This window comes from Cucurbita maxima, unplaced genomic scaffold (genome assembly GCF_002738345.1).
Source record: "Cucurbita maxima cultivar Rimu unplaced genomic scaffold, Cmax_1.0 Cma_Scf00015, whole genome shotgun sequence".
Lineage (NCBI taxonomy): Eukaryota > Viridiplantae > Streptophyta > Magnoliopsida > Cucurbitales > Cucurbitaceae > Cucurbita > Cucurbita maxima.
Window position 1 is genome coordinate 1,893,534 of NW_019272031.1, and position 11,187 is coordinate 1,904,720.

Consider the following 11,187-nt stretch of genomic DNA (forward strand, 5'->3'; position numbering starts at 1 on the left):
ATGATTACGTTATATATACGTTACGAAATCCACGTTTATTATATTAAATCAACAAACATTTCAAACATCTAAATACTGAATAGATTGGGTGATGACAATGTGTTCGTTGCTTGACCATGTGTCAGTTAATGCTTACAATGTAATCAAATTTACAAAAATTAATACTTAAATTAAATCATTGAAGCCCTTGCCCCATGTCACATATATGTAAATAGACGAGTCACAACTAATCATAAAATAAAAAGAAATAACACGGAGCGTGCGAGCGCCCTGGAGATTCACACTTGCACGTGTGAACGTGTGTAGGGAAGTACTAAGCATCCAATTTGTCCGAGACTGGAGACCACCTCTAAATAAATTAGAGATAGGTCACTAAATCATAATTGCATGTGTTTGCATTTGCATGACCCTGTAGTAGGGCTACTTACTGAGTATTCTTCGAAATACTCAGGCCGAGTGCCACATCATGTTTCAGGTAAAGGCAAGACGCACTTGTACGGACGACGACACATCACAAGTAGAGACTGTGGCACGTGCATAAGATAAACTCATATTTAAATTCCTAATCTTAGGTTAGAATAGGTTGTTTGGCATTTCATTGTTTCAAATTATTTTGTATTTGTTTTTATTTTCTCTAAATTTCAGTATTTAGTATTTAAATACGTAAGATTATGACTTTGTTTTCCGAAAGAAGATGATGTTTTAAATGTTTTCGACATTTATTCATTTAAGAGTTATATTTCCGCATTATAGATGAGCATGAATGTTAGTAGCGACTCTCGGTAGGTAGAAATTTAATATATATATATATATATATATATATATATATATATATAAATTGAATAATTAATTTTATCATTCATTAAAATAGAAAAAGAAAAAAAAATAAATCTTTCAAAGATTGAAAGAGGGAAGGGATTAGTATAGGTGTCGAAAATAATATAGAGTTTTAATTAGTTGGATAATTTGTCATTGAATTCAAACACACCTAATATTTAATATTTGTGTCCAATAATAATAATATTATTTAAAATGAATAACATTATTATTGCTATTATTTAATCTTTAGCAAAAATTTTAGTATTTGACAAAGGATCAAAGAAAAAAAGTCAATATTAAAGATTAAGATATCTTTGTCAATGTAATGTGGTTTAGAGATGGACGCAAAGGATAGTTCAAATCTGACTTTTGTAAATAAAAAAAGTCAATATTTTGAGTATTTAAATGTGATTTCTCTTTTTTTCTTTTTAAATTTGAAATTAATTTTCGGAAGCTCGCCACTGGTTGATATTGTCCTCCCAACCAATGTGGGATACCACAATTCATCCCCTTCACGGCTCGTTCCTTTCTCCAATCGATGTGGACCCTCACCATAGCCCATATTGTCCTTCCAACTAATGTGAGATATCACAGTCCACCCCCTTCGAGGCTCGTTCCTTTCTCCAATCGATGTGGGACTCTCACCAAATCCACCCCTGAAATGTGGGATATCACAATCCACCCCCTTCAGGGCCAGCGTCCTCACTAATGGCACTCGTTCCTTTCTCAAATCGATGTGGGACTCTCACCAAATCCACCCCCCTTCGAGACCCAACGTCCTTACTGGCACATCACCCGAAACCTGATGGCCCAAACCCAATGCTAACAGATATTGTCCTCTTTGAGATTTCTCTTTCGGGATTCCTTCAAGGTTTTAAAACGCGTTTTCTAGAAGAAGATTTTCACACCCTTATAAAGGATGTTCCGTTCTCCTCCTAAGCCAACGTGGGATATCACAATAAGTGTTGATTTTTTTTAAAAATGGGATCAAATAGAGATTAAATTCAAATTCTAGGGACCAAAGGTATATTCTATCCATATTCTCAATACGAGCATATCTATTATTATTATTATTATTATTCAAACCATAGATTCATATTTGGACTCACGAACACGCACCTTTGGCTAATTTAACTCGTGGAGAAATAAATCAATGACGAAGTATTAGTCAGCATTTTTATACGTCGTATAAATGTGAAGATAGTTTTATTTGTTAACCTAGTCTATGTTATCAAATAGCTTTTTGAAGAAAAATATTACACGTCATGTTATGAAAGTGATATTTGTATACCAAAAAAGACATTTTTACAATAAAAGTCATTATCGAAATTAAGATAGACAATATTATAAATAAAAAATAATATAATTCATTTTCCTTCTACCTAACCTTATCTTTATCTTTATATTTATATTACGTGTGAACAAAAAAAAATCATTAATATGTTCAAATATAAACACTAAAATATATAATAAAATTGACCTAATGTAGCAAAATTGTATTATTAATTTCAAAACTCTATTTCAAGCCTTCATTTTTATTATAATTATCATTAATATATAGTAGATTTCAAAATTGGTTGAATTATTGAAAAAAAAAATTAACGAGAATTATTTAGTTTTAGAATTAAATTTAAATTAGATTATTTAATTGTGAAACGAAACATTCCCGGAAAGAGTATGAAAACCTCTCTCTAACATACGTGTCTTAAAATCGTGAGGCTGACGGTGAAATTTATAACCGAACGAAGTTGACAATATATTGCTAGCAGTGGACTTAGACTATTACAAATGGTATCAGAGCCAAACACTGCGCGGTGTGTCAGTGACGACGGTGGCCTCCAAGGGAGATGACTATGAGATCCCATATTGACGAGTTAGACATCGAACGGTGTGCCAGCGACGACGGTGGCTTTCAAGAGAGATGGACTATGAGATCCCACATCGATTGGAGAAGGGAACGAAACATTCTTTACCGCGATGACACTGGCCTCCAAAGGAGATGGACTGTGAGATCCCACATCGACGAGTCAGACATCGAGTGGTATGTCAGCGACGACGCTGCCTCCAAGAGAGATGAACTATGAGATCCCACATCAACTGGAGGGGGGAATGAAATATTCCTTACTGCAATGACGCTTGCGTCCAAGGGAGATGGCCTGTGAAATCCCACATCGACGAGTCAGACATGGAATGGTATGCCAGCGACGACGCTGAGCTCCAAGAGAGATGGACTGTGAGATCCCACATCAACTGGAGAGGGGAACGAAACATTCTTAATAAAAGTCAGACACTGAGCCGTGTATCCGTCAAAATGCTAGGCTCAAATAAGAGATAAAATTATGAGATCCCAAGTCGGTAATAAAATTTAAATAAAATAAACATTTTCTAATATTAAATATAAACAAAAACAATCAAATTGATGTTATGGGTGACTTATATCTGACGTGGTAATCATTGTAGCATCATTGACCATTTAATTCAATAATATATATTTATATTTTGGTCGGAAAATAACTACCGGAAACGTTGAAACTTTTGTTGGTCAAAATGTCACAACATTTAGTAGTAATCTTGTTTGTCACCAAAAAAGTTTAAATCTTTATAAATAATTCCCTCAACAACTCCAAACCCATCTTCCCAAACAACAAAATCCGCCATGAAAATGGAGATTTCAAGGTTTTCAATCTTTCTCTTATCATTTTCAGCTCTTCTGTTCTTTGCTTCTGCAACAACAGCTCCCGAAAATTTCCTTCAATGTCTTCTCCGCCACTCTCCGCCGTCGTACCCGATTGCTCCGGCGATCTTTACGTCTAACAATGCTTCTTATTCTTCTGTTCTCGAGACTTACATTCGAAACTTGAGATTCAATACTTCTACAACTCCGAAACCATTCCTTATTCTCACGGCTCTCCATGAATCTCACGTTAAAGTTGCAATTCTATGTGCTCGAATTCATGATCTTCAAATGAAGATTCGTAGCGGTGGCCATGATTACGAAGGGGTTTCTTACGTCTCCGATGTCGTCCCGTTCTTTGTTCTCGATATGTTCAACCTTCGAGATATCAGTGTCGATGTCAAAACCGAGACAGCTTGGGTATGTTTTATCTTTGTTTGTTTTTTAGTTCAACAAAAGTAAAATATGAGAATTTGAACATGTTCGTTAAAAATGTTTGTGGGCTGAGTTGAGTCGGATTCAAAACATTTATTTCAACCCAAACGAACTTTATTTCTAATATCCACATCGGTGGGAAGGAGAACAAAACATCTTTTATAAAGGTGTAGAAACCTCTCTCTGACGGACGCGTTTTAAAAATCTCAAGGAGAACCTCGAAAGAAAAAATCCAGAGAGAACAATATCTGCTAACGGTGAGCATGGGTCGTTAGAGCGATGGGCTTGAGCTATTAAATAATGAACCTAATCCAATCATAAATATTTTGAGTCAGATTGGTTTGAGTTATTTGAGTTATTTATTCCTAATTTTGTTTTTAATAAAAGTAAAAGGTTAGGTTTGGGAAAAATAATTATGAATATTAAAGTTATGCTTTAATAGTTTGATTGGTTGTAATATATCATTTACTAGGTTCAAACAGGAGCCACACTAGGAGAAGTGTACTATAGAATTGCAGAGAAAATCAAATTCCATGGCTTCCCTGCCGGAGTGTGCCCGACGGTGGGTGTCGGTGGCCATTTCGGTGGTGGCGGGTACGGTAACATGATGAGAAAATACGGTCTCTCGGTCGATCAAATCATCGATGCGAAGATAGTCGACGTCTACGGGAACCTCCTCGACCGAAAAGCAATGGGGGAGGATCTATTTTGGGCCATCATAGGCGGAGGAGGATCGAGCTTTGGTGTGGTGGTAGCGTACAAAATCCGAACAGTTCGTGTACCAGAGACGGTAACGGTGTTCAGAGTAGGAAGAACATTGGAAGACAATGACGTGACCGAGATTGTCGATCAATGGCAACGGGTAGCGCATGTGATCGACAAAGATTTGTTCATAAGGGTCACCTTCGATGTTGTCAATGGAAGTAGGAGTGGGAAGAAGACATTGAGAGCTACGTTCATTGCGTTGTTCCTTGGAGACTCCGAAAGGCTTTTGTCTGTCATGAACAAGAGCTTCCCTAAATTGGGTTTGAAGAAATCAGATTGTCTTGAAATGAGTTGGCTTCAATCAGTGCTGTTTTGGACAAATTTCCCTCAAGGTAGTAATGTTTCTTTTTACTCATAAGATTTGTCAAAATTATTTGCAAATTTTAAGGTTTAACCAACAAAACTTTAAAAGAAAAACTATAATTTATTGGGGGAGGAGGGTTCATAAAATTCGAACATCTAATAAACTCGATCAACTTAATCCAACTCTTATGATTTGTGTTGGGTTTATGAGTTTATTTGAATCGGGTTGAACTGAGTTGAAATAAATGAAAATTTTAGAAATAGGATTAGTTCATGAATTCTCGGGAAGCTAGCTTAAGTTATCCAAACCTATCCGAATTTATGGTTAATTTTTTTAAAAAATATACTCTTAATATATAATAAATTTATTTTATTTCTATTTAATTTGGTAATTTTTTATTATTTATATTGAAATTGAGTTACAAATCTTAATTTAATGTTTGAAAATAAATAAATGTATGTTTTACGAACTAACATTTTACTTTTATTAAAAATAAAATTTTTAATAAATGACCCAAACAACCCGAATCAAGACAACCCAAAAAATTTATGGTTCGGTTAGATTTGGTTCATTATTTAATAAAAATTGTTTGAATTGAAAAATTTTCAACTCGAACAACTATATTGGATTTTTTTTTTTTAAAATGTCTAAAGGCGACCCAACCAAACCCAAAAACACCCTTAAAAGTCGGAGGATGAAATTATGTTCTTAGTTTCTTGAACATAAGGAGGTGCAAAAAATTAAGAAATAAAAGATTTTTTTTAATAAATTGTTATCCAATTTTTTTTTGTTGGAAAATATTATTTTTTATATGAAAAATAAGATATATATATATTGGGTTTTTAAGCTTAAAAAAAGACAGTTTTTTCTCTTAAAAAAAAAAACATCAATATAAAAAAAAAAAAACCTTAAAAAGGACAAGCCCTAATTTAAATTGCCGACATGTGATCACAGGAACATCGGTGGATGAACTACTTTCCCGAACGCCACAAGTCCTGACCCATCTGAAACGGAAGTCCGACTACGTGAAAACCCTAATTCCAAAGGAAAAACTGAACCAAATATGGAAGAAAATGATAGAACTTGAGAAACCCACGATGACATTCAACCCATACGGCGGAAGAATGGCGGAGATCCCTTCAAACGCCACACCATTTCCCCACAGAGCTGGTAACCTATGGAAGATCCAATACGCAACAAATTGGGATGAACAAGGCACCCAACAAGCCAACCATTTCATAGACTTGACAAGGAAACTCTACAAGTTCATGACACCATTTGTGGCTAAGAACCCAAGAACTGCGTTCTTGAACTATAGAGACCTTGATATTGGTGTTAACCATAATGGGAAGAGGAGTTACTATGAAGGGAGGGTTTTTGGTATCAAATACTTTGAAGGCAACTTTGATAGGTTGGTTAAGATCAAGACTAAGGTTGATCCTCATAACTTTTTTAGAAATGAACAAAGTATTCCTAGGTTTCCATATGTTGGAAGATAGATGATGATTTGATTTTAATGCAATAAATGTGGGTTGGGCTTGAAACTCTGATCTCATAAATATGTAATTTCATGTCGATTCTTTAGTTTGTGTATCATTATTCTATTCAAGTTAGATGTGACGTGTTTATTTTGATCCTACCTAAAATATAAAAGTTATTTTTTACCTTAAAAAGTCATTGTTGTTATAAAACCAGAACAAGAACAAGAAACAATATTTTAAGAGAATAGATAGGAACAAATATATTTGTTAATTTAGCTCGAGAGCAAGAGACACGTGACAATTTGAAGAATTTTTTTGTTTTAATAGTTGTTCTCATCACTATTGACCTAAAATAACAGGTGTCAAATAATAAATATATTTAGATCAATCAACTTCAGCTTCATTGTTGTATATTGTTGCGTGACTTCTGGAATAATGTCAATGTACGACTCGAATTCAAATGTAGCGAACTTAAGTTTAGAGTATCATCGAAATGATTTGCCTGTGTCATGGATTTCTCTAGTTGTTGGGACGAACATCTACCTCTTATGGAGTTTGCCTACAATAATAATTATCAAGGGACCATTCAGATGGCCCCATTCGAAACACTGTGTGGGCGTAGGTGTTGGACATTGATATTTTGGGAAGAAATAGACACACAATAATTATTAGGACTAGAGTTGGTTGAGGACACCAACGTAGTGGTACAGAAAATTAAACAGAAGGATGCTTACCGCACAGAGCGGATAAAAGAGCTATGCAGATTCGCATAGAATAGACCTCAAGTTCGAAGTGAGTGATCATGTTTTCCTAAAATTAGCACCTATGAGACTGGTGTTGAGGTTTTGAAAGAAGGGCAAGTTGAGCCCAAGATTCATAGACCCTTTTGAGATTTTAGAAAGAGTTGGGTATGTGGCGTACAAAATTGCACTACCATCGAGCCTCGCCATCATGCACAGTGTGTTTCACTTATCCATGCAGCAAAATTACACATCAAACCTTATACATGTGATACGACATGAAACACTTCTTCTTCCAGAGGAACTGACTTACAAAGAAAAATCTGTCAGGATTTTGGCCCATGACGCTAGGTGATTGCGCAATAAAGTAATTTTCTTAGTAAAAGTCTCGTGGGGTAACCACCATGATGAGAATGCAACCTAGGAATGAGAATAAGACGTGAGGAGTGCCTAACTCAAACTCTTCCAAGGGACGCCAACTTTCAAGTACGAAAGTTTCTAAGGAGTAGAGAGTTTGTAGCACCCGAATAAAATAAAACAAAATAAAAAGAGAAAGAAATTTCGGTCGAAGTCAACAAAGGGGTAAATGGGTCATTTTTTTTCCTCCGCCCATTATGGGGGTCTTGAGTTGCCTTGACAGAATACCTTCAAAAGAAAGAAAGAGTGAGATAGAAAGTTGAGAGAAGTTGAAGAGGTAAGGGAGAAAGAACCGGTGACAAACTCACTAGACCACCGCTGGAAGTCACCTCTAGCCACGATCTAGTTGCAAAGACTTCTTCTTGGAAGGAAGAAGAAGATTTGGTTTACTAGAGTCCCATTTTCCATCAAGAACCAAGAAGATTCGTGAGGTAATCTTTCACCGTTTTTTCTTCAAATCTGAGACTTTCTTTGTGAATCGATGTCTGAAATTTTAATATGTTTATCCAGGGAAGACCTTCCACAAGTTTCGTGAAGAAACTTATTAGAGATTGTGACCCGAAATAAGAAGCCAACAAAGTCGTCCAAGAATGCTAAGGAAGAAAACATACCTATTTTTGACACTCATAGACTAATCTATGTTAGAATTAAAATTCAACAAAAAAATACCAAGACATGGATTAGGATCTACAAATTTGCTGAAGAAACCGAATCAATATGAATTCTAGATTAAAATATATAAAAATGATAAAAGTGAGAAAAACCGAATCGATTTTGTGTTGTGACTACCAGAAGGAGAGAAAAAAATTTGGCAAGCCACATGTCATCCCACGAGAGGAGAAGCGAGTCGGGCGGGCGAGAGATACATATCAAAGCCTGTTTAGAGCAACGCGTCAGACAAGGAGCGGAGCAACGCGACTCTAGCAAAATCGAGACGTGGCATTCTGCAATCCGATTCAACCCCCGACCTGCTTTTCAGTCCGATCCAACCTGCAACTTGCTAAACTAGCTGACCCGTAGTCCAAATCCAGCCGACCGAACCGTTAACCTGAATCAAAAGCCCAAACCACAACTGCAGATTCCTTCCATGCGTGGCACTTGCGCGTGAATCTTGCGAGTGAAATCGTTACTGGGACGTGGCTAGCACGTGTATGGTGCTTTTCGGTCCGTTCAACTTTTGTTTGCTCGCTTTTATCCCAATTATAATTCTAACCATATTCTTATGCGATTTAGGATCTAATTGAAGAAAATTACTCTTTTTGGACACCAAATTTATGTGGAAACTGGAAAGGAAATGGCACACATCAAACATTTAAATCACCCCATGAAATTTAGAAAGAAATACTTTAGGAATGACTTGGATTGCAAGCATGCTAATATAATTGGCCTAGGGGATAGTTTTCCATGAAATGAATTTAGGTAGTATGGGTTATTAGAAAATAGTATGGGTTATTAGAAAATATGTATGCATAAGTTGATCAATTGTAAGAATTTGTATGTTTGATGCCATGGAGCTTTATTTTTTCTCTAATTATGAGTATTATATGAAAGGAAGAGAGAAAGTATTGTTCGAAAAAGGATAGTGAAAGAGATAAAAATAGATAGAATAGATGAATGCTCCAGTGTTTTATTATTGTCTACTGACTTCATGCTTAGAGGGTTACACAATTCCCGTATTTATAGCTTATACACTGGACTAGAAATAGTAAATCATCGAAATCTAGAAAAATTCAAATCTACTATCAATCTTCTAAAATCTTGATAGTTTGAATATTTGAATCATATCTCAACTACTCTGAATCATATCTTTTTGAATACTTTGAATCATATCTCAACACTTCCCCTTGATTCAAAGTTGCAGATGTTAAGTACAGAGCTTTTCTTTTGACAAGGCCTTCGTAAATATGTCTGCTTTAACCCGTACAATGTCTGTCTCAGCTTGTAAACCTTTGTTTCTTTGTTTTCTTTTATGAATCCCTCTGGCGGTGTTACATAAACCTCTTCTTGTAAATCTCCATAAAACTTTTCGTTTGGTAGGTCAACCATATCCCATGTTCCATCTTTCTTAACGAACTGCATATCTATTGCTATGGCTTTCTTCTCGTCTTCTTTTTTAGTTGCTTCTTCATAATTCATAGGGTCTGAAACAGTACGAGCAAATTGACATGATGCATATATGTCAGCTAAAGATTTATACTTCCTTGGAGGTGTCTCATCTAAAAGTTCTTCCAGAGAAGAATTGTTGTTTAGTGATGCTGAAGATGATGAATTTGACACACTTTGTGTTGCAGTGGAGGCACTAGGAGATGCACTGGAGTTGACCCTTGTCTCCTCATTTGGAGAAACTTCAACTGTAATCTTTTGCTGCTCCTGTTCTTTACTCCAATCCCAACTCACGTTTTCATTAAATATTACATCCCTTCTAACTAAAATCTTTTCAGTGATGGGGTTGTATAATTTATATGCCTTTGATTGAGTACAATAGCCAATGAAAATGCATTTTTCAGATTTTTCATCAAGCTTTTGACGAATTTGAGGATGTTTCAAAGCATAAGCAACACAACCAAAGATTCGTAAATGACTTACAGATGGTTTTCTTTCATGCCATGCTTCATAAGGAGTTCGATTCATAACCGCCTTTGTTGGTGAGATGTTTAATAGATAAACAGATGTTGCTACGGCTTCTGCCCAAAATTGGTTTGGAAGTCTCCTTGCTTGTAACATACTTCTTGCCATCTCCACAATAGTTCAATTTTTTCGTTCAGCGATTCCATTTTGTTCTGGAGTGTAGGGAGATGTTAATTCCCTTTGGATGCCCTCTTCTTCACAAAACAGATTGAACTCTTTAGATATGAACTCGCCACCTTTGTCTGTTCGAAGAACTTTAATGTGACAGCCACTTTGGTTCTCTACCATAGCTTTAAAAATCTAGAACTTCTGAAAAGTTTCTGACTTATGTTGTAGGAAGTAAACCCAGCTCATGCGACTATAATCATCAATGAATAGTAAAAAATATATACTCCCACCCAAAGACTTCGTTTGCATTGACCCACATAAATCAGCATGAATTAGTTCTAGACAATGTGAAGCTCTTCTAGCTTTTCCAATAGGAAAGGACTTCCTAGTCTGCTTGCCATAAATGCATCCTTCACATAAATTAGTTGAGTCAATTCTTGGTAATCCGAAAACCATACCTTTATTTCTGAGTATTTTCAGGCTGTTCATATGATGTCCATATCTGAGATGCCATAATGTTGAGTCATCTTTCGTGCTAGCAACAAGAGCAAAATCCTTCATGTTAGAAATATCAAGTGGAAACATCTTATTTGAAGTCATGGCAATTTGAACTTTATGGCTTGATTTCTTATGTGTAATGACATGTGTTGTCATCAAATAGAACTGAATGTTCTCTAGTCATCAATCGTCCAACACTCAATAAATTATATCCTAAATCAGGTACAAATTGAACATTATCTAATTGTTTTATCTTGCCATGACTGGTTTCGACTTTCACTATACATTTTCCCTCAACTTGCATCTCTTTTGTGTTTC

At 35.6% G+C, this 11,187-nt stretch overlaps 1 protein-coding gene across 1 annotated transcript; it reads left to right on the forward strand.

The window, feature by feature from the left end:
- Nucleotides 1–3,435: 3,435 nt before the first annotated feature.
- LOC111490407 (berberine bridge enzyme-like 8) lies at nucleotides 3,436–6,610 on the forward strand. The gene is made up of 3 exons (XM_023139011.1): nucleotides 3,436–3,913; nucleotides 4,401–5,025; nucleotides 5,952–6,610. Exons 1-3 carry the CDS (start codon nucleotides 3,476–3,478, stop codon nucleotides 6,494–6,496), a joined length of 1,608 nt encoding a protein of 535 aa, XP_022994779.1. The 5' UTR covers nucleotides 3,436–3,475; the 3' UTR covers nucleotides 6,497–6,610.
- The last annotated feature ends 4,577 nt before the right edge of the window (nucleotides 6,611–11,187 follow it).

What these genes read in the sequence shown, in the direction of transcription:
- LOC111490407 (XM_023139011.1), top strand. Translation starts at nt 3,476, where the DNA reads ATGAAAATGGAGATTTCAAGGTTTTCAATCTTTCTCTTATCATTTTCA. An exon ending in TCAAAACCGAGACAGCTTGG is followed by an intron (nt 3,914 to 4,400) that starts GTATGTTTTATC and finishes ATCATTTACTAG; the next exon opens with GTTCAAACAGGAGCCACACT. An exon ending in TTGGACAAATTTCCCTCAAG is followed by an intron (nt 5,026 to 5,951) that starts GTAGTAATGTTT and finishes ATGTGATCACAG; the next exon opens with GAACATCGGTGGATGAACTA.